Source organism: Nakaseomyces glabratus, chromosome L (genome assembly GCF_010111755.1).
Source record: "Nakaseomyces glabratus chromosome L, complete sequence".
NCBI lineage: Eukaryota > Fungi > Ascomycota > Saccharomycetes > Saccharomycetales > Saccharomycetaceae > Nakaseomyces > Nakaseomyces glabratus.
The window spans coordinates 1287462-1310793 of NC_088962.1; the positions used below are offsets into that span (position 1 = coordinate 1287462).

The following is a 23332-nucleotide window of genomic DNA, read 5'->3' on the forward strand; positions in this document are numbered from 1 at the left end:
CAGGACACGAACTGAAAAAAATTTTTTTTTTCTGAAAAAAGTTTTAAGGGGAGCGACGAGTGGCCCTTTTATAGCTTTTAGGGGATGGGACGTTATAAGTTTCTTATACCAACTGGGGTGAGCTGCGCTGTGTAAGAAGGTATTTGGCGGCTAAGCGATTGGAGGAGATAAACCGTACCCGAATAAGCGCCTTTGGTTTTGAGCTGCAGGTACTACGAAAAGATCGAGACGGGAGAAAGCAATGGAGGTAGTGGACGGTGTGCCTGTTTTCCGGCCTGCGTGGGAGGAGTTCAAGGACTTCATGGGGTATATGGAGAAGATACGTCCGCATGGTATGGCGAGTGGTATTGTGAAGGTAATTCCGCCCCGTGAATGGCTTGACCGGGCTGGTCGGGAGCCCCGCGAAGACCTTTTGCGCGAAGTGCGGATCAGGAACCCGATACAGCAGCATGTTAGTGGATCGAAAGGTGTGTATATGATTTCTAATGTGGAGAAGAACAAGACTTATAATATGATACAGTGGAAGGATCTGTCGTATGACTTCCGCGTGCCGGACGATCCTAGCAGTCTGAAGAACAAGTCTGAGGAGAGTATACAGGACAATGAGAGATCACAGCAACGAAGACGGTCCTCGAGCGGTATCAAGTTGAAGAACTGTGACTCAGCTACGGAAGAAGATTTCCAAAACTTCATGAAGGAGTATAATGCTGAGAATATCCGAGATTTCGATGACGAGGAGAGACTGAAGTTCCTAGAGAGTTACTACTGGAAGACTCTGAATTTCACAACACCGTTGTACGGCGCAGATAGTTCAGGGTCGATATTCCCATCTGATCTAGAAGAGTGGAATGTTGCCAAGCTTCCGAATGTGCTGTCACATATAGACCAAGACATACCGGGTGTAAACCAGGCTTATCTTTACGCAGGGCTGTGGAAGGCTTCGTTCACTTGGCACTTAGAAGACCAGGATCTGTACTCTATTAACTATATTCATTTCGGAGCACCAAAACAATGGTACTCCATCCCACAAGAGGATCACGAAAAATTTTATGAATTTATGAAGGAAAAGTTTCCAGAAGAAGCATCAAAATGCAAAGAGTTTCTTCGTCACAAGATGTTCTTGGTCTCACCCAAGGTACTGAAAGAAAATAATATTAAGTGTAACAAAGTTACGCATTATGAGCATGAGTTTATTATCACATACCCATACGGATACCATGCTGGATTTAATTATGGTTATAACCTTGCAGAGTCTGTCAACTTTGCTCTGGAGGACTGGCTCGAAATCGGTAAGAAGGCCGGTAAATGTCGTTGTATCAGCGACTCGGTAGAAGTAGACGTAGACAAATTGGCTGAGAATTGGTCAAATTTCAAAAAGAAAAGAGAAATCGAGGATCCCGAGACAGAAGATAGCCCTCAAAAAAAGAGAAAGAGCTCAACAGTAGATTCTAATGAAACCATATCAAATGTTTCTGCTACTAAAGAGGATGACGAAGTAAAAAATGAAGATAACGACGATAACAGTAAGCTTATAAAGGATGTAAAGAAAGAAGTAACTGATAGCAACGAAGATGATTTAAATGCCTCTGTTGACGTACAAAGGCAATCTAATGATAACACTTTTGGTGATAACTCGAACCCCGCAACAAACATAAAAATGGAAAGTAATAAAACTAAAATTGAAGCCAATGTCCCTGGTGTGGCTAAAAAATTGAGAGGATTTGACGAGCTGCTGAATAGATCACCACAAAACTCTCCTCGAATGGAGACATCTTTGAAGAATGATCCTTTTTTTGCGCGTGATAGTCCTCTTAGGTCTAATAGCCCCGGAACGAATCTGTTTTTCAATCAATCGATACAAAGAATGTCTTCTCCAATTTTATCTAAAATGATAGATCTGTCAAACATTGTTGAGCCAACTTTAGATGACCCAACTTTGAAATTCAAAAGGAAGACTAACTTACCTTCCCAATTGATTGGAAACTCAAACATTAGTTCTCCATTACTACAAAACATACAGGATCAGCAAAATCAGCAACAACAGCAGCAAAGATCTCAAAACGGGACACCTTTATCAAACTTGTCTTTTGGCCCGATGAGGAGTGGTTTGGGGTCCAATCCTGTACTGCTAGATAATAACGATGACAATATGCTGGCTCTGAGTCTGACCTCAATGGCTAATAGCCGGCCATCTTCTCCACGGCTACATCATATTAATATTCCTAACGAAGCCAACTCGAAAATGAAAAGTGGTTCTAATGATACAGTTAATGCTGCAAGCAATTTTGTCACCAGTGGATCAAATGTGCAACAAGGTATGTCAGTAGTATCGCCGAAACCTGTTCCATATTATGGGAACCAGTTTGAGAGAACATTTAACTCAATGCCTTCTCCGATTCCAATGTCGCCTGGGGGGTCAAACATGCCGTTTATCAAGCGCTTAAAATCTCCTAACATCGTCACCCTCAATATTTCTAGGGAGGGATCGAAGAGTCCTGTTTCTTTGCAAAACGAGGTCAGGTCTCCGCTGGGACTAAACACTACGTTAAGCTACCCGATTCCTACTGAGAAACAATTAAGTAACTTGAATCCGGTGAACAACAGCAATTACCAGGCGGCATCTCCTGCCCTGATGGATGACAAGAATAATATCAACCCTAACCAGAATATGAACTCGTTGCTTGACATGGGGCTATCCGCGTTCCAGAACTCACCTTCGAACGGATTAAGGCAGATTAGTAGCGAGACATACGAATCATCACCGCTGATGTCCTTGGCCGCAGCTGCAAATAAGGACATCGAACTAACGAACTCTATGATGCGGCCTTCGAGATCGAAGACCAAGCTTCCAACCGACAAGGCTAGATCTAAATCCAAATCCGTGGAAGCGCAAGGTCCAAAATTTGAGAAGGGCGAAGTGATCCTTTCTGACTCAGGCAAGATATACGTGTGTCAGGAATGTAAGAGACAATTCTCCTCGGGTCACCACCTCACCAGACACAAGAAATCCGTACACTCTGGGGAGAAGCCGCACTCGTGCCCAAAGTGTGGCAAACGGTTCAAGAGAAGGGACCATGTGTTGCAACACTTGAACAAGAAGATCCCTTGTATCCCAGGTGTTGGATCATCAGCTGGCACTGACATGGTCCAAGTCATGAAAGATGACGACAGAATTATGGAGTGAAGGACAACCCTGACTATATATTCAGATATACAAATCTTTAATATCAAAACCACAACTAAATACCACAAAAATGATCTTATTATTCATCTCAATAAGCTGTATGTAAGTGTCAAATAACCATATAGAAATATAACAACTACAAAACTATCCCATCAGTACTACACTGCGCATTGACGGGTCGTCGGACGAAGGGAGATTGCAAAGGGTCCCCACCCTCCACAATCCCGGCCCATTTTGCCCGAAGTCATATCACAGAAAACACCGCAGGATGACGTGAAATGATACTAGGAAACAGTGAAATTCCATCGGGAATGACGTTTTTAGAGTAAATCATCCGGGGGAACCCAGCCTCGAGGGGAAAGTATATAAACAGGGCTCTTGTAGGTTCGAGGATGGATAGCCTAATGACTGTTGGAAAGGCAAGGGACAACGTATCAGATTGTCCTTATCTTGGAACTGAGACTGAGTAAGATTGAATAAAATGAGTTTGCGACTAGCCAGGCCTTTGCGGTTATTGTTACTGGGGGCACCTGGGTCTGGGAAAGGAACACAGACCTCTAAGCTTCTGAAGGTGTTACCTGAGCTTAAGAGTGTTTCTTCGGGGGATATCCTGAGACATGAGTTGAAGTCAGGCACCGAGCTTGGTGTGTTGGCGGCCAAGTACATTGCGCAGGGGAAGTTGATTCCGGACAAGGTCATCACACAGGTGCTCATAGCGCACTTGTCTAAGGAGAAGTGGCTGAACCCGCAGTCATCGTGGCTTCTGGACGGGTTTCCAAGAACTGAGAGACAGGCTTTCTCTTTAGATAGTACATTGGGGGAAAACAACGCAAAGCTAAATTTGGTTGTAGAGCTAGATGTCCCCGAGGAGGTTATCCTAGAGAGAATCGATAACAGATATATCCATGTGGGTAGTGGAAGGGTCTACAACTTGCAGTACAACCCACCTAAAGTTGCCGGTAAGGATGATGTTACTGGCGAGCCACTGGTGAAAAGATCAGATGATAACGTCCAGGTATTCAAGAAGAGGATGAAAGAGTACAAGAAAACTCTCGGCCCGATCAAGGAACATTACGCCAAGCAGGGTATACTGGCAACCATATCTGGGGATACTTCAGACATCATTTTCCCAAAGCTGTGTGCCCTGATCAACCAGCATTTTGGTGCTAAGGAACAACAACTGCATCACGAAGCCTTTGAATCAAAGAAGGAACAGAAAATCCAGCCAAGATTATGATAGTAACGAAATACAAAAAATATAAAAAAAAAGCAATAGCTATTTATTTATTGCACGTCAGATAGACTAGCTAAATGATATTATATATTCCTACCGATTTTGCATATTTTCAAATACTAAAATATCGTAAATATCCTTTCAAATTGCTAATAAAAATAAAGCAAAACACAAATAGTCCGATGAAAACCATGAATCAGTGAAATAGCAAGCAAATTAGGAAAACCTAATACCATAAATATATCATCTATGCTATAGCAGGTGTGTTGAACTGTACATAATACTTCCCAAACGCAGTATAATACATGTTACACGTGATTACCACTAGCTCTGTGTGTTGCTAGTAAAGCTGTTGGAAGGGCCTGTCCGCATTTTCTTCACTATGTGCGAAAAAATTGAAAAACCAAGTAATACAAAGCAATTAAAACGGATCAATATTAGTGATATGTAGAGTTAAATATTGGTGCATCCTAGGTGTTATCTTTGACTCTAAGAAGCTCGTTTGGAAGTTCAGAGATAGATCAGCCAAGTTATAAGAACTTACTCTGGTCATCTCAAGCAGAGCAGTAGCATAATTGGATTAGTTTACTACTGGTAATATATTAGTAATTGCATTATAGGAGCATTTTAGGTTCAAATTTAGAGGACCAGAGAGCTAAACTTTAGACTTTTTGTTGATATGAAGTTCTTTATTGACGACTTGCCGGTGTTGTTTCCATACCCTAAGATATACCCGGAGCAATACCAGTATATGCGGGATATCAAGAGGACGCTAGATGCCGGTGGTAACAGTATATTGGAAATGCCTTCTGGCACAGGTAAAACTGTTTCATTGCTTTCTCTAACGATTGCGTACCAGATGCATTATCCGGAGCATAGAAAGATCATATATTGTTCACGTACTATGTCAGAGATTGAGAAAGCTCTGGTTGAATTGGAGAACTTGATGGATTACAGAGCTAAAGAGCTGGGCTTTAAAGAAGAGTTTAGGGGACTCGGGCTGACATCTAGAAAGAATCTATGTTTGCATCCAGAGGTCAGCAAAGAAAGAAGTGGTACTATTGTTGATGAAAAATGTAGAAGAATGACTAATGGTCAAGCTAAAAAGAAGCTGGAAGAAGATCCCGAAGCAAATGTAGAACTTTGTGACTACCATGAGAATTTATATCAACTTGATGTTGAAAATTACCTACCAAATGGTGTGTTTTCCTTTGAAAAGTTAATAAAATATTGCGAACAAAAAGTTCTTTGTCCTTACTTCATCGTTCGTCGTATGATCTCTATGTGCAATATTATCATATACTCATATCATTATCTGCTCGATCCGAAGATTGCTGAACGTGTTTCTCATGAGGTGTCAAAGGACAGTATAGTGATATTTGATGAAGCGCACAATATTGATAACGTTTGTATTGAGTCCTTATCCCTCGATTTAACTAATGATGTGTTAAGAAAAGCAACAAAAGGTGCAAATACTTTAAATGAAAGGATTGCAGAAGCAAGACAAGTGGATGCTAGGAAACTGCAAGATGAGTATGAAAAACTTGTGCAAGGTTTACACGCGGAGGACATAATGACACAAACTGAAGAGCCATTTGTTGAAACCCCAGTTTTACCACAGGATCTATTAAAGGAGGCAATTCCTGGTAATATACGAAGAGCTGAACACTTTATCTCGTTTTTAAAGAGACTTATCGAATATTTGAAGACAAGAATGAAAGTATTGCATGTCATCTCCGAAACCCCTCGGTCATTCCTACAACATTTGAAGCAACTTACCTTCATAGATCGAAAACCTTTACGATTTTGTTCCGAGAGATTATCATTGCTGGTACGAACGCTTGAAATCGAAGATGTAGAGGAATTTGCCGCTTTAAAAGATATTGCTACATTTGCTACTCTTGTATCTACATATGAAGATGGTTTTACATTGATAATTGAGCCATATGAGATTGAAAATGCTGCAGTTCCAAATCCAATCATGCGATTCACCTGTCTGGATGCGTCGATAGCCATAAAACCAGTCTTTGAAAGATTTTCATCTGTAATTATTACTTCTGGTACAATTTCACCTTTGGATATGTATCCTAGAATGCTAAATTTTGAAACTGTTTTACAGAAATCATATTCTATGTCTTTAGCAAAAAAATCATTCCTACCAATGATAGTAACGAAAGGTTCTGATCAGGTTGCTATTTCATCTAGATTTGAAATTCGTAATGATCCTAGTATTGTGCGTAATTATGGTTCCATGTTAGTGGAATTTGCCAAAATCACACCGGATGGTATGGTTGTTTTTTTCCCATCGTATCTTTATATGGAAAGTATTGTTTCTATGTGGCAAACAATGGGTATTTTGGATGAAGTTTGGAAGCATAAGTTGATACTTGTGGAAACTCCAGACGCACAAGAAACTTCATTGGCATTAGAAACATATAGAAAGGCATGCTCCAATGGACGAGGCGCCATATTATTGTCTGTGGCCAGAGGTAAGGTATCAGAAGGTATTGATTTTGATCATCAATATGGTAGAACTGTGCTTATGATAGGTATTCCTTTCCAGTACACAGAGTCTAGAATTTTAAAGGCTAGACTAGAGTTCATGAGAGAAAATTATAGAATCAGAGAAAATGACTTCTTGTCTTTTGATGCTATGAGACATGCTGCCCAATGTTTGGGAAGAGTTCTAAGAGGTAAGGATGATTATGGAGTAATGATTTTGGCTGACCGTCGTTTCTCAAGGAAAAGAAATCAATTGCCTAAGTGGATTGCACAGGGTCTTTCAGAAGCTGACCTAAATTTGTCTACTGATATGGCAATTTCTAATGCTAAGCAGTTTTTGAGAACAATGGCGCAACCAACAGATCCCAAGGATCAACAAGGCGTATCTGTTTGGAGTTATAACGACTTAATAAAATATCAAAATGACCATGAAAAAAAGAACAACGCGTCTGCCGGAATGCTACATGATGATGAAGACATAAATATGATTGCCGATGAGGAATGATAAACTAGCCTATCGCCACATATTTTCTTTTTGGCTAAATGCCTAAGATGTATTTCGTTTTTTGCTTCAGTTCCATTTTTTTCATTGGTATGACTTTCATTGTATTATAATCAAATATCTAATACTGCATAAATAAATTATTAGAGAATAATAATATATATTTCATACACATTCTATTTCAAATGATGACTCTTTATCGGCTTCAAAGTAGGAATCACAGATAGCCCAAATAGTTAATTTATGTGTTCCTCGTTCCGGTAACGAGAATGATAGTTTAAAGTGATTGCTCTCCGAAGGGAGTTTAACATACTTAATAGCATAGACATTTTGCTTTGAAACATCACCTAATACAATCCACCAATGTTCAAGGTGTTTTGCAGGATAATATGGTGTTATAGTTTCAAGCGAATCAGGTACATCGTCTCGAAATATGTTTATGGTAATATTTTGTGAGCTTCCCATTGGAACTACCTTGTGGTCCAGTTCATGAGCTATTTCAATATTTGGATAAGTGTTAACAAAGCTTGCAATATTTAGTAATTCGGAATCATTAAAGGATAATATTTCGTCTCTTACGTCATCATCTAACTCCATAATGTCATATACCGAATCAATGTTCTTTTCTTTGCAAATCTTTATGATATCATTTGTAAAGTATGGTATTTGTTTCAAAGGACTATCAATGTCCCATAATGCTTGCATTACCATTTGGTACATATCCATCACAGTCAGGGCACTCATTAAGCCTTGGCTGGCAAGTATATCTATCATTGAGCTGAGCAATTGCGGTATCACAAGTAATATTTTATTGATATGGTCTGCTAGTTCATAAGGAATAGAAATGCGAGAAAAATGGCATTGTAATAAAACAAAAGAGGCGTATGAAGAATACTCCATTTTAGATATGCCTTGGAATTTCAATGGTACTAAAGCCGCTAACTTATGAACTATTGATAGCGTATCCTCATGAAATTCAATTGCTGATAATTCAGAAGTCTTGACTAAAAGATGCAACATATCAGTTAATGTTGTTTTGCCATCTAAGGATTGGATATAACCAATTAGTGTAGCAGCAGAGATGCCATGAATAGTGGAAATTCTGGACCATGTGGTTTCTTCAATAATCTCATTATGAATATCGTCGGAGCTTAAACCCTTGACAAGCTTAATCAATTGAGAAGTGCTCAAGTCATTAATAGCAGTTTCAACTATTTCAGTGAGAAAACCTGATATAGATAAGGAGCTGGCATCTTTCAAACCATAATAAGATGGATTATTATGAATTCTACGGTAGAAATAAGTGAAAGTTAGTATGTCAAGGCAATCTTGCCTGGATTTTACTGTTCCAATGACTACCTCAGTAAGTAACAAATCAATCAACTTTTCATAAAGAAAACTTTCAACCGGTATGCCATCATTCAAAAATCTGTTATAAAGTGGTAGTCTGTTGGAATCGGTCAAAATAGTAACATCTGATGAATGATGATAGCTTAAATTAGCTAGATTCATAATTTCGTTTATTGAGTAGTGTACTGGGGAGCTTTCTCCACAGTTATGCCAGCTTGTGCCTAAAACAACAATTTGACTTGGTTTGATATTCTGAATCATTGTGAATCTAGATGATATTAGAACAGAAATTACACCAGCGTTGAACAAATTAACTATATTAGAGATTGTAGCATGTTTCATGCCTTCGTGACATAGCCCGATACCGTAAGATAGATACTTCTGAGCAGACTTTTCCATGTCTTGTTGATCAATGCCAAAGTCGGTTATTTCACTTATTTTGTGAAGCTTAGAATTTGATTTCAATAAGGCTAGTATTTCATTTGCAGCACGTAAAGCACCAACTTTTCCGGTCGTTACTAATAGGACATTTTTCACCAGAGTTGATTGCGATGATAATACAAAACTAGTTGCATATAATAGCATTGATCTTGTATAATCGTTCGCAAATATATTTTCAAACGCTTTTATATTTATAACCCTATAACTCTGATCTTCGTCGGTCGCGAAGTTATGTGTATTTTCTTTTTTAACTCCAATCCAACCAGCAATATCTGATGGATTCAAGAGGCAATTACTAAATGCTATTATTCTTGGGTTGAAGTCTGCTTGGGTTTTGATGAAGTTGAATCTAGAAACAGCAATCTCGTAGTTGGCTCCTGTCAGTCCCTGGCCTATTTCATGAATATCATCAAAAACTAGGAGGTCGACGTCAAGTAGTAATTTCAGTTTCCTCCACCTATGAGTTAACACTTCTACCTGCTGCGGCGAAGTCAGAGTTATGTGAGAATGAGAAAAAGTAATTAAGTTATCTTGGAGATTGCCTCCTAGTTTCCCGACCTTGATGCTATCATTTATTGACTTAAAAAAGATCATCCATTTTTCATAACATGATTGAAGTTTTTTTTCATTCCCCACAACATAAATAATTCTACCTTTGGTATTAATTATATGTGAAAGAGTGGCAAGTAATGCTAGTGTTGTTTTTCCTGTACAGGGTGGAGAGCAAACTAATAAGCTCTCGGTTCCATGATATACTTCGTTAAATACGTCACTCTGAATTTTGTTCAGAGAATTGAAGCCAAGTGCCTTCACAAAATCACTAGGTAATTCTTTAGATAAATTCAGAGATTCAATACTGTTGACAATTTCTTTTGATGGAAGTTTTTTAGGTAGTTTCAAATTATTCAGTTGTATTGGTAGGACCTTAGAGAATTGATTCCATTTTTCTGAAGTAACTGTGATGAAGATGTTTGGGGGGAGTCTTTTTTGTTGTGATACAGATAATTGAATAGGAATACTCAATACATATTCTTTTCCCACATCAGATTCTTTTATAACAATTTTTTGAGAGAATAAAATTGACGAGCCCGAAACATCTTCTACCAATACAAAGAATATTTCGCCAAATCCGTGAATTTTAGGGTCCCAAACGAAGTCTGGAAGAATTTCCAGTTGTATCAGAATTAAGCTTGGCGTTATAGGTTGACAGATATAGCTCACTTCTAATTTGGGGTACCGTTGTAATAAATCTAATACCAACTTCCCATATTTCTCATTTCTTATAACCTTTCCAACATCAGATGCCTTTGTGAGTTTGAGATAGTTCTGCCAAGGAAAGCTAGAAGATTCTGCTCTCCTAATTACATCTTTTGGACAAGTTTTGAAATGTCTTAATGGTGTACAGACGGGCCACATTTGATAGTGTACTGACTTAGTTAACTCCAGAAGGTACTTTGTTGTGGTTGACCAGCCAAAAACAAGGCAGATTTCTTTCATTGCTGACAAAAGTCGTCCAGCATTTTGAGTAACGAAAATCATATCTGCATTTAAAGCAAATCCATCGAGCTTTATTTTTGAAATATACGCCTGTAGTAAAAGGTTGATCTTAGAAGAAGGTTCTTCTAAGGGCACAGAAACGGGGATTGGTGATTTGTCATATAAGGTCTTGAGTTCAATAAGTTCTTCCTGTTTCACACTAACATACTTAAATTCCTCTGATTCTGAGAATATTTGGAACAGCTCAGACTTTGAACAAGTCTTTTTGAGCCTCTGAAAATATTTTGCAACTGAATTGCAGCTAATATAGTAATGAGAAGCTATTCTGCCCAGCTTTGTTGGAATATATGTACCATTTCTTTTATCGATCATTATTAATGACATAGATAATAGCAATTCAATAGCAGCATCAATCAAGCCTGATATGAAACAAGAAATACGCTTATCGTTATCTATCTCCTTGAAGTTTTCCGGAAGATAAGTACTAGGATCATAGCAAAGTCTAACGTAGTAGTACGAATCCTTTATCCATCTTTTTGCATCCAATTTAGTTTTCACCATCCCGAGAGAAATTTCAGCATTCAAGTTATCCACAAATTTTGATAAAAATTGCGACTCTATTGGAAGTTGTTGGTTTAAAATTCCCAGATAGTATTGAATATCTGTTTGATTTGTGATAATTATTCCTTCTCCAGAAGTATCATATCTAGGACGACCTGCTCTACCAAGCATTTGCAGTAAATCTTGAGGAGATAGTCTTATCCAATTGCCCACCTCAGGTGAGTATATATCAGTACCTTTGATTATAACAGTATGGGCTGGTAAGTTAACACCCCAAGCTAAAGTAGCGGTTGACACCAATACTCTTAAGACACCATCTGCAAATAAGTCTTCAGATAAAGATCTATCGTCTCTGGCTAGACCGGCATGATGAATTCCAATACCTTGAGGTAATAAAGTTTTGAGATCAATATCTTTGGAGTTCTCGCCTTCTGATTTTAAAATTGATCTCGAGTTTTCTTCGAAAAAGAGTATATTCTTTTCAAGAGAGCTAAATTTATCGGCAATAAATTTAGCTGTACGAGTAGTTTCTTTTCTGGAATGTACAAAAATAATGACTTGATGGCCATCTTTAACTGCATCGCAGACTTTCTCAAAACAAACTTCATTCACAAAAGATAATTTCTTTACAGAATTAGTAGACTTGACACCACAGAACACCTGTGATAATGGACATGGTCTATATGAGTTATCAAAATAATATATGGATTCTTCGGGAACTTGTAAAAATTTAGCAACTTGCTCATAGTTTGGTAAAGTAGCAGAAAGTGCAATAATCCTAGGATTTGATCTTAGTCGACAGTTCTCTTTGGCACGCATTATTAAACTCTCTAATACAGGTCCACGTTGGTCGTTTAAAAGATGAATTTCATCAATGATGAGAAGCTTTAGTTTTAGCATAATATCATTTTCGTCATTCTTTCTAGTCAGAACATCCCATTTTTCAGGTGTGGTAACTAAGACTTGAAATTTCTCTATTTCAGATCTAGTTAGTGTTGTATCACCAGTTAGTTCGGATACCTTTATACCAAAATTTGATAGTCTCCTTTCGAATTCTCTAACTTGTTCTTGGACTAGCGCCTTCAAAGGTGCAACATAGACAATTCTAAAGTCGTTAAGTTTTAATGAGTCCGTATCTTCATTAATATATTGCGATAAGACTTGCAATATTGTCAATACTGCAACATTTGTTTTACCTGCACCAGTAGGTGCACACATTAAAAGATTTTTATCGTCGTGAAAGGCTTTATGGTACACTTTGGATTGTATATAGTTAAGAGTCGTAACTTCTTTCGATGGAAAAGCCTTTTGAGCCCATTTAGGAAGATCAGATATGTTAATTAACTCAGACTCATATACAGGCTTCTGTGGTGCAGGGATATGGATTTCTTCTAAATTTTCTCTTACCCTTTTAAATGACCCCTCAGGTAATGTTACTGTTATATTCTGTGAAAGGTTGCCAGATATTTTAGCTGAGGCTAAATTTTTTAAGTCATTAGTACTGAATTTAATCATTGTATCCTGTTTTTTTTGAGGAATACTGTCGGGATAATCATACTCAGATTTGTCTTCTGATGATTTACGCTTGCGTGATGACCCATTTATAAGTAATTTGAACTCTTCTGCTATATCAGCTTGGCCACTATTTTTTATTCTCTCAATTACACTAGTTTCATTTCCTTGAGAATTATAAAATTCATGTGCCCATTTGATTTTTATACCATTGTGTTTGATAAATTGTATCAGTGTAGAACTCACATCATCGCCTACCGACTCAATCAAGTTCTGTATCATATTGTTTGTATCAGTATTTGAGGCAATAACTTTACTGTACAGGACATAAGGATCGTTATTTGGAATTTCGGTTTTAAATAAATTTACCAAGTATTCTTCGGTTAATTGAGTAGCTGGGATATCAGTTGGTAAATATGATTTGTTGCCCTTGATTAGTATGCTGTCTTTATCGTTTTCAAGGTTTTTAATCTTCTCGTTATAGTCATTATTATCTTTAGGAACAGAGTCATCGATAAGTAGTGGGTTTTTTAAGGAATCATTAGTGTCTATAATATCACCACCATCATTAATTACAAGTGGTACAGTAGTATCTTCCACATTTTTATTGTTATCCACAAGTTTGTAATCCGATATTGAATCAACTAGCTTCAAAAGTTTGTTGAAGTCTGAATCTCTTAATCGTGTAAATAATTCTTTTTCTACAACTAGCTTCAAATCCTTAGCATTAGTATCTGTTATTTTTTCTTTAATAAGAGAGATAATAAGATCCGTGGTCCCCAATATAATATCCTCTGGAACATCACTTCCTAACAAATCAGTACACCATGTGAGTAAATTACTGTAAGTATCCCGATTACTAGAATCAGTGGGAGTGTAGACTAGCTTGGGTACATCATCCAATTCCAGAATGGACTTATTTTGCATTAGTGGTAGAGCTGGAGACCTCTCCGGGACTTCCTGATCCCCATCTAATATGCTTTCATCTTGTAACTCCTCCAAAATCCTAGCCTTATCTTCATCAGTCGACTTGGATATATTAAGTCCACTGCCCATATCCTTCAGTGAAACATGACCTCGGAGTGTTTTGGGATTAGACATCTCAGCATCAGTCTTGATATCGGTTTTCCTGTCCTCGAACCGCCTATCTCGATTCAGCACTTGGTTAGACATTTGATCATGACGATATATCTCTCTGATATTATTCTTGGACTTCTCATCAGTCATATTGCTTTGTTATTATAACTTATTTCTTGTTTTCAATTCTATTTGTTAATTTATTAAGATCTTGAAGTAGAGTCGGCCAAATACAACGCCCAAAAAAGTAGAGTAAAAAGATATTGTTATGCTAACTTTCTAATAATATAGAGCTGTAGTATTGGTCCGTTATCTTGGTAAGAGACTGAAGGGTGGAATAGGCCCAATCTTTAACTTCTATTAACCTTATGCCTTCAGTATGTGAAATTTGTTCAAATTGTTTATATTCGTGATTGACGATGCGATGCGATGAGCTCTTAAAGACAATCGAAATGTTAGAGTATGTCAGTAGCCTAGCATCCTACATTTTAGCGAATTGGCAATTGGTTCCATTCATTAGCGCTAGTGTTTATTATTACATTTATCTTGAGTTGGCTAGTGGACCAAAAAAGAGTCAATAAAATTTATAATGAAATGGATATTTCAGGGAAGAGTACACCTGTTAGAACACCGTCTAGGGCCAGCTCGCCGGTGAAGATCAGTCAGTTGTTTAGACCGCGAAGCCTACGGAAGACCTTGGAACAGTTAGAAAGCACATCTAACTATAACCATGTAACACAAGAGAATACAGATGGCGCCTGGTATATAACTTGTTCCCCTCGAAACATTGACGAGGTAGCTTTGCATAAAAGGAAGCTCGCTGATGTGAAGGAGGCTTTCCTGTCAATGCTCCAAAGTAACTCGAGTATGCAAAGACCACGGATATTATTATTAACTGGACCAAGTGGATGCTCTAAAAGTACAGTTATTAAATTACTGGCAGAGCAGTATATACCAAATATCAGGAAGGAGTATCTAACGGCTGGACCGTATAACTACTCCACGACAGATAATAGGAAGGTGATAAACGAATATAATAATAATAGTAATTTAATTGGGCAATCCCATATGGATAGCTTTGCAGAATATTTGAGACATGCAAAGTATTTGACGGGACGCAATTTGTCATTAATGTTAGTTGAAGACTTACCGAACGTTACTCATAAAGAAACTAGAAGAGAATTTCAGAAACTTTTATTACAATGGTTGTATAGTCCTGAAGCTTTACTACCACCTCTAATAATTTGTTTGACTGAATGTGAACTTAAACCCGAAAACGATAATAAGAATTTCAATTATATCGGAACAGATTACTTATTTACAGCAGAGACTGTTTTGGGTCAACAAATATTATCACATCCATTATTAAAACGAATAAAATTTAATCCTATAAATGCAACCCTGATGAAAAAGCATCTGAATATAGTGAGTCATATGAATGCTGGCACACTTAAGAACAATGGAAAATGGAATGATGTTAGCGGTTATATTAGTGATGTTGCAAAAAATACAGGAGATATTAGATCAGGTATCTCAAACTTACAATTTTGGGCTTGTAGCTCATCTAATAATAAAATCTCCTTCTTGAGAGAAAACAATGTTTCATACTTTCATGCCATTGGTAAAATAATTTACGGTTCCCGTGAGTTTGACAATGATAATGACATGATAAATAATCTCATTGCATCAAATACTGGTACAATATTTAATGACAATTTCAAATTGGGTCTTTTTGAAAACTACGTCACGTACAATAAAGGTGATATACCACTCACCACCGCATTATCAATAACAGACACTTTTAGCCAGAATGATAAACTAGCGTATGTACTGGAGTCACTCGAATATTTGATTAGAAGTGTTAGAGACAAGTTGGGAGCAGTGAAAAGTGGTGATGGTCTTTTACATGGGAAAACATATTTTCCAAGAGAAGGGAAGATAAGAAAATTGCAGCATGTTTTCAACTTCTCAATGGATGATTACAATCTTATTAACTTCAAGAAATACCAATCATATGAGCAATATAAAACTATCAAATTACTTATGGGTTATTATGGTCCGTATATCAGGAAAAAGAGAAACTATAAGAAAAAATCTTTGAAATATTTCCTTGACTCTATGGAAAAAAATTCTTCTGAATATAAAGCCATAATCAATCAAAATTTGGAGACGTTTATGGTAAACGAAGATATAGATATTTTGGAGAGGATTGGTGGTGAGCTGAAGACGGTGGAGACGGAACTGGAATTGGCGGGAGGAGATGACGAGGAAAGAGAGGAACTTACTTCGATAAATAGACTACAACAGGAGAGGCAAACTAAAATGGCACTTCTACAAAAAGAAGAAGATCAAAGTAATGAAATAGATACATTTGGTGGTGACGAAATATTGAACACTAACTTTGGATTTGAGGAAAATATTGAGGATTCATCGGACAATGAAACTGAAAATATCGAACTTGATGATGATGCAGATAACTCATTGATTGAGTTTTTATCTCAGCAACCACCAAAAGTTGTAGAGAGATCACAAGACAAAATTGATGATAATCTTTCTGATTCGGATCTTGATGACCTATAATAATGACATGATGGTTTCCAAAATTGTTTTTTTTTTATTTCCTTTAGCATATATATAGAAATTTATACAGATAAAATTAAGCATTGCATTATGGATATGATCGCCTTACAGTGATAACTTCTTGTTAAAGAAATCGGGGTCTTCCAATAACGATTCCTTTACTATATCCAGGCCTCCCTCAAATTCGCCATTAATATATAATTGTGGGAATGTGGGCCAGTCTGAGTAATCCTTTAGCTGTTGTCTTGTAATCTTATCCTTTAGTATATCAAAAAAACCAAACCGTATCTGGTGGGATCTCAGTATATTTACCATTTGTCTAGAGAAACCACATTTTGGATCAGAGGGGCTTCCTTTTATGAACACCATCACTGGTGCAGCGTTTACCAGTTTATCTAAACTTTCGGTATCTTCAGAGTAGAAATCTTCGGGCTCCTGTAATGTATCATCCGATTTGATATCTTGGGAGTCTTCGTCAAGGTCATGGTCATAGCAGTTGGAATTATCTACACATTCATGGTATGCTGCTAAAAACTCTCTGGGATCAACACCGCTTAGTGCTTTTATCACAACACCTTTTCTCACCAGGAAGAAAGCTGGAACCTGTGTGATACCCAGAAGAGACACAATGTCTCTATTACCTTCTATATTAATCTGTAAAAATGTGGAATGTTTCTTACCTACTGATCTGCTCAACGCCAGCACCACTTCCTTCAAGACTCTACATGACTTCATCCAAGGCATGTAAAAAAACAACACCACTAGCTTATTACCAGCTTTCGTCCTGGCCAAATCCAGAAACTGCTCCACATTATCTATATCAACAACAGACATACTCTCTCTCTCTTGTTTTGTAACTACAATTTATACACGTAGTCTTCTGTAAAGTTATAGTCTTACACACAAGAAATGAGACATTAGTAGTACTAATGCCACCTAAATATATACAAACAAGTTAAACTCAAGGGTGTGATACAATGCACATACTCCCCACACCCCTCCCAGTTTATCCATCTATAATATACCCCTCCTCCTCACTACAACAATCCACCAATATGACTATTAATAATCAAATTAGTAGTCATCCACTTTTATTTGCACATTACTGTGCTGTATCTTCGAGCATTTTTCAGTTGGATTTTTTTCACTTAACAGACACCCATAAAGAGGCAAATGGAGTTAGGAGATGGTCATCGAGGTGCGCAGATGAGAGTGGGTGCGTTAAGATAAAGACACAATGGGTGTTGTGTAAGTTCTTGATACAATGGTAAAGCTACAACTCTGAGTTTCTACACTTCTGAGTTTCTACATTTCGTTGGATTTTCCTCTATTTTGACACCTTTTTTTTGGTTTTGTTACTTTAAGCTTCTATGAGAGTTCGCCTTTGTGGGTGTAGTTGGCATCGAACACTCTTGCTATTCTGTAAAGTTGGGGGACCTGGGGGGGTGCAATTGGTTGTGTATACCATGTGCTTGAAACAATATGGAAGCATTACTTGCTGGTTAGAATATATAGATATATGTGCAGGTGATCTACATGTTGCACTTATTTAGATATGGAAATGCTGAGGACACTCAAATTTTCCTTGCGAAGATATAGAAAGAGCTCCATGCTACTTTTACCAACTTGGATTCCGAGTCTATGTCGTTATCTGAATCTATGATGTGTTGAAGAGTCTCTTCAACTAGGTCCATTTTATCGGCATTAGCTGGGTCATGTTTCCAATTGTGGTAACCGCTCCAGGTTCTGATGTAGTCCATAAGTCCAGATAAGGGCATTGTCGTACATATTGGTAAGTATTCTTTGCTAATTTCAAAACCTGGTTTCCTAATGTCGGTAGGTGTCAAGACATGGCGCTCAACGTCTTTGAACAAGCCCGTGTCAATCTGTACTGCCTCGTACTTGTTTCTTAAGATGGTCTTCCCTGGTTGATCCCAATAAGGACCCATCTTGGAGTCACCATAGGTAAGGTCCTGGAAATACTGGTCAAATTCCGGGTAGTCGACTAGAACTGCGTCGATATAGCCCCAGATGGCTAATGTGCCATTCTCATTTAGAGAATCGTGTACTACTTGTTGGAACTCCTTGAGATCAAACCAGTGGACCGCTTCCACACATGTAGCCATATCACATTTCCCATCGCCTATCTGTTTCAAAAACGACAAGTCCTGGTATGGTCCCTGGTGAAAGTGAATGTTTTTGAGGTTCTGAGACTGAGCTCTACCATTCGCAGTGTCAATCATCGGTTGCGACATGTCACAACCCACATACTGGTCAAATGGGAGATACTCCTGGAGTTGGAAAGTGGCTGTACCAGGTCCACATCCCACATCAATCAAGATATTTCTATTCCCCTTGTGATATCTGCTGAGTGCCTCGTAGAAACTCTGCGGATAGGAAGGTCTCGACTTGGAATACCTGTTAGAGTCAAAATCTGTATCAGAAAATGCTGACATGTCTTTATTGTTTGGATTAGGTAATTCAAATGGCCTATATTCTTGGAATAACCGATATAAAAATGCTCAATGGTGAGAAATGTATTAGTTGTGTCAAATTTGGCACTTAGGGGCCCTTAGTCCAACCCTTAATGAACGTTTTGGGAGATAACCCAAGACAATATGGCTCAATATTCAATGGATTGCGTATACTTTTATTCTCATTTTGTAAATAACATCGCTGGACAGAAGGACTGACTGTTACAAGATAGATTGATACAACTGAAATTGTTACTTTACTATTATTGTATATCCCACTAGTTCAGCAGGAATCGGTAAACTAATGTACCTTAAATTCTGGAACACGTTCAATTGTCTCAATATCAGCCGATTTCAGTACGTTTTCTCAAATAAACTAGAACTAGATGACACAACAAGTCTGTGATAACTATCGACCTCAATATCAAGATTAGATATGCATGGCTCCATTGTTTGCTGTTCATGCATGGTGCTATGTCTCAAGATCCATTTCTCCAGACAATGTGCGCAGGACCTTATTTTTTACTCGAGATTGCGTGCAAACCGTAAATCACTTTGCTACAGGTGAAAAAAAAATATTTCAAATATGCATATAGTTGAAAGATTGGTCGGTGGTAGTGCTGGGACTATCACAAAGTGAGCTTTCCATTGATAGTGCTCGAGTAGTTTTGCATCAAGATAGAGTTTTTAAAAGTACAGCAGTTATGTTTGCGTGCAAGACATGTTCCCTCGAGGGCGATGCGGAAGGTATTACGAAGCATTTGTCAACTACGAGGCACAAGACTGTCCTTAGCGATGCCGATGGCAACTCCGAGGTCGCATGTGAGGATTGTGATGATACCAACATTCATATGTTACAGATTATTAGGTTTGAAGGTGATGATATGAGACTGCTGTGTAACTCATGCTTCAAGAAAGAGTACACTGAATCTGAAAGACCGAGCACATTATATTCGCTGTCCAATGGTACAATTCTTAAGTTCTGGGACAGGTATTTGAAGGTACGAGACTGTTGCTGTGATAAGTGTGGTAATGAATCTAATTTGAATGCTTTGAATCCCAATACAGTGCTATGTGATAAGTGTCTCTCTACTATAAAGTCTCAAGAAGCCCAAAAGTACGTCTCAGAGAGCTCTGGTAGGTTTCTTTATACATTGTTGGGTATTAAGGAACCTTCAAAAACACCAAAGAGGAAGGGCAAGTTTAAGAGAAAGTTGGGAAGACGGAGCAAAGGTAAAGGGAAACCTATGAGGAGTAGGGCATCCACACCTGGTGGTGAGGAAAAGAAACTTACTGTTATGGAAAAGATTAACCTAGTGAGTAACACCAATAGACTGGCAAATACAAAAATTACAAGTTCTAATGATATCACATTGGGCTCATTTAGAGGAGTTAGTGCGCCAAGTGGGCCGTCTATTGGTTCAAGAGCACCAGATAAGTCTAAACATGCTGCAAAATCCACAAAATCTAATATATCAAATTCAGTGAAACATTCCAAACCAGGAAAATCGAGTTCAACAAAAAATGTAACAAACTCAGGAAGCAAAGCTGTTGGAAGAGGGGATAGCAGGACAATGAAGGATCCAAAGAAGATGAAATCCAAAGAAAATGGTGAAAAAAAATCACAATCACGAAGCAAAGGTTCTTCTGAAAAGAGTAAGGTGAATGACAAGTCCGCTAAAAACAAGAAAGCAGGCATAACTGCAACCAACACAGAAGGGTTAAAGTCGAAAAGAGATGGAAAGTCCAACTCCGTAGCGAAATTTAATGGCAAGGACAGCGATAAAAGTAACGAAAACCGCCAAGCATCAAAATCCAAGTATGGTAGTGGTAGCAAGAACAGTAATGGACAGATTAAAGAGGCAACTAAATCGAAGAATGGCAAGGAACGCAAGGAACAACCTCAAAAGAAGAACAATAAAAATGAAAAGAAAACCAATGACGACAGCGTTCGCGACAAAAAGCAAACAAGTAAAACCAATTTGAAGAAGAATAACGAAAGTGGAAGTAGCAACAAAATAAAAAATGATGATAAGCCTATAGCCGATACGGCGGCTAGAAATAAGGGAGATAAAGAGATTGAGATGGAAGAAGGTGTGGTTCATAAAGAATACAAGAAATTCCAACCAAAATTAAGATTTAATGATTTGAAGGAATATTGTAGAGAATTTTCAAATGCGATTTTTCAAGAGCAGAAGCTGGAGAACGATTTTGTTTTCAATTTTAACATCAAATGGCCAGCTAACTCTGTCGACAATGTTTTCCTGATAACTATCAACATGAAGAATAACGAGGAGATCGAAAAGCTAATGACCCCTGTAGACATCAAACTAAAAAAGATGCCCTTTAAGAACAACTCACCCATTATATTTTCGAATTTGAATGAAACAGAATTATGGTATGCCTTCATAAAAGAAACTGATATGCAAAGAAACCAAATGGTTTTGCTGATCGAGCTGTTTGGGTGGAATGACAAGCCACTACCAGTGAAGCAATCATCTGAGAAATTCAAGTTTTTGCCATTATCGGCTTCTGCTAAGAGGGTGTTGTTTGCCATGAGTAGAATTGATAACCCGACATTTATTGATATGCTTCTTGGTCAAAAGGACATCAAGAAATTGGAATTCAACAATAGAATGAAATTTACGAATGATAGATTTAACGACTCACAAAAGAGGGCTATTCAAAATGTTCTGAACAACAAAGTCACTATATTGCAAGGTCCGCCTGGTACTGGTAAAACAGCCACCATTGAAGAGATCATTCTGCAAATGAGGGAGCATTTCAACTCTTTCCCCATTTTATGTGTGGCGGCTTCTAATATCGCAATAGACAACATTGCTGAGAAATTTATAGAGAAGAGGCCTGATATTAAGATATTAAGAATAGTATCTCGAACCAAAGAGAAAGAGTATGGTATGGACCACCCCTTGGGGAAGATATGTCTACATAACATTGTGCGTGAGAATCTGAACGAAGAATCTCGGGACACCGCTAGAAAGCTAGCCATGGGCCAGACGAAATCCTTTAGCAAGAACGCGTTGATGCGGTACTTCAGGGACAAAGAAGGCATTGTTAACAAGTATATCAATCAGTGTACGATCATATTTTCTACCAATGTGGCTGCGGGTTCTACGGAGCTGAAGGTGATCAAGGAGATACCTGTTGTTATCATGGATGAGTCGACGCAGTCATCGGAGGTGTCTACACTGATCCCGCTGTCGCTGCCTGGTATCAAGACGTTCGTGTTTGTTGGTGATGACAAGCAATTGAGCAGTTTCAGTGACATTCCGCAGTTGAGTTTGTCTCTGTTTGAGCGTATTCTGCAGAACGGTACGTACCAGAACCCGCATATGTTGAACACGCAGTACAGAATGCACCCCACGATCAGTGAGTTCCCGCGGACCATGATCTACAAGAACGAGCTGCAGGACGGTGTTACCGCTGAGCAGAAGCAGCTGGACAAAGTGGCGCACCCGGTGTACTTCTACGACTACCGCGCCACTGCGCAGAACCGCGAGCAACTGCACCGTGTCAGGCGCCGTGATGTGACCACAGTGAGTTACTACAACCGGGCCGAGTGCCGTATGATCCTGGAAGTCGTGCACATGTTGGTGATCGAGAAAGGCGTGCCGTTGGAGGACATCGGTATCATCACGCCGTATGCCGGGCAGCGTGAGCAGCTTGCGACTATGGTGCAAGCGGACGAGCTGATCAACCCGCGCGGGCTGGTCATCGAGAAGCAGAGCGAGGAGAAGGATCTCTTCAGTGTCAACGAGCAAAGCATGGGCAGCAACAACACCATCTGCATAGTGAACGGGCTGCAAGTGTCCACGGTGGACGCTTTCCAAGGCCACGAGAAGAGTGTTATTGTGTTTTCGTGTGTGAGAAACAACGAGAGCAACACCATTGGGTTCTTGAAAGACCAGCGCCGTTTGAACGTCGCACTGACCAGGGCCAAGAACTCGCTGGTGATCGTGGGCTGCTCGAGCGTCCTCTCCCGCAGCGACAGCATCTGGAAGAAGTACATAGACTACTTGTCCAAGAACAAGATGATCCACACCAGTTTATCAGAATACTAGTACAAATGTGCCAGTACAAATGTGCCAGTACAAATGTGCATTGCATGTAGTTGTATATATACGTATATTAGCTTACATTGTGGTAAGGCGTCTAATATAAAAACCCAAACATCTCCGGAGTCCAGTCTTGCTTCCCCTGGCCCCTCCCCACAAATTCTGGATTCCAGTTTTCCCGCATTCTCTCCTGAATCAGGAATCCCACGATTACACGCACCCCAGGTGAAAATGTAAGCCGGGTAATTCACACTCCCCACCTCCGACCCCGCGCAGCCAATCAGACGCACAGAGACCTGCAGATCCCAGCCAAGAACGCCCAAGTACAACGCGACACATCAC

At 38.7% G+C, this 23332-nt stretch overlaps 8 protein-coding genes across 8 annotated transcripts; 5 read left to right on the plus strand and 3 right to left on the minus strand.

The window, feature by feature from the left end:
• Positions 1–241: 241 nt before the first annotated feature.
• RPH1 (Rph1p) lies at positions 242–3184 on the plus strand (the record flags this gene model as incomplete). Its single annotated transcript, XM_449284.1, has 1 exon — positions 242–3184. The coding sequence occupies one exon, from the start codon at positions 242–244 to the stop codon at positions 3182–3184; it is 2943 nt and encodes a 980-aa protein (XP_449284.1).
• A 481-nt stretch (positions 3185–3665) lies between these two features.
• Positions 3666–4421, plus strand: ADK2 (adenylate kinase ADK2; the record flags this gene model as incomplete). The annotated part of the gene is made up of 1 exon (XM_449285.1): positions 3666–4421. The coding sequence occupies one exon, from the start codon at positions 3666–3668 to the stop codon at positions 4419–4421; it is 756 nt and encodes a 251-aa protein (XP_449285.1).
• A 676-nt stretch (positions 4422–5097) lies between these two features.
• RAD3 (TFIIH/NER complex ATP-dependent 5'-3' DNA helicase subunit RAD3) lies at positions 5098–7425 on the plus strand (the record flags this gene model as incomplete). Its single annotated transcript, XM_449286.1, has 1 exon — positions 5098–7425. The coding sequence occupies one exon, from the start codon at positions 5098–5100 to the stop codon at positions 7423–7425; it is 2328 nt and encodes a 775-aa protein (XP_449286.1).
• Positions 7426–7587: 162 nt separating this feature from the next.
• Positions 7588–14010, minus strand: BRR2 (ATP-dependent RNA helicase BRR2; the record flags this gene model as incomplete). Its single annotated transcript, XM_449287.1, has 1 exon — positions 7588–14010. The coding sequence occupies one exon, from the start codon at positions 14008–14010 to the stop codon at positions 7588–7590; it is 6423 nt and encodes a 2140-aa protein (XP_449287.1).
• Positions 14011–14454: 444 nt separating this feature from the next.
• RAD24 (Rad24p) lies at positions 14455–16440 on the plus strand (the record flags this gene model as incomplete). The annotated part of the gene is made up of 1 exon (XM_449288.1): positions 14455–16440. One exon carries the CDS (start codon positions 14455–14457, stop codon positions 16438–16440), a length of 1986 nt encoding a protein of 661 aa, XP_449288.1.
• A 105-nt stretch (positions 16441–16545) lies between these two features.
• Positions 16546–17274, minus strand: GRX4 (monothiol glutaredoxin GRX4; the record flags this gene model as incomplete). Its single annotated transcript, XM_449289.1, has 1 exon — positions 16546–17274. One exon carries the CDS (start codon positions 17272–17274, stop codon positions 16546–16548), a length of 729 nt encoding a protein of 242 aa, XP_449289.1.
• A 740-nt stretch (positions 17275–18014) lies between these two features.
• On the minus strand, positions 18015–18896 carry TMT1 (trans-aconitate 3-methyltransferase; the record flags this gene model as incomplete). Its single annotated transcript, XM_449290.1, has 1 exon — positions 18015–18896. One exon carries the CDS (start codon positions 18894–18896, stop codon positions 18015–18017), a length of 882 nt encoding a protein of 293 aa, XP_449290.1.
• Positions 18897–19618: 722 nt separating this feature from the next.
• ECM32 (RNA helicase) lies at positions 19619–22996 on the plus strand (the record flags this gene model as incomplete). The annotated part of the gene is made up of 1 exon (XM_449291.1): positions 19619–22996. One exon carries the CDS (start codon positions 19619–19621, stop codon positions 22994–22996), a length of 3378 nt encoding a protein of 1125 aa, XP_449291.1.
• Between the last annotated feature and the right edge of the window lie 336 nt (positions 22997–23332).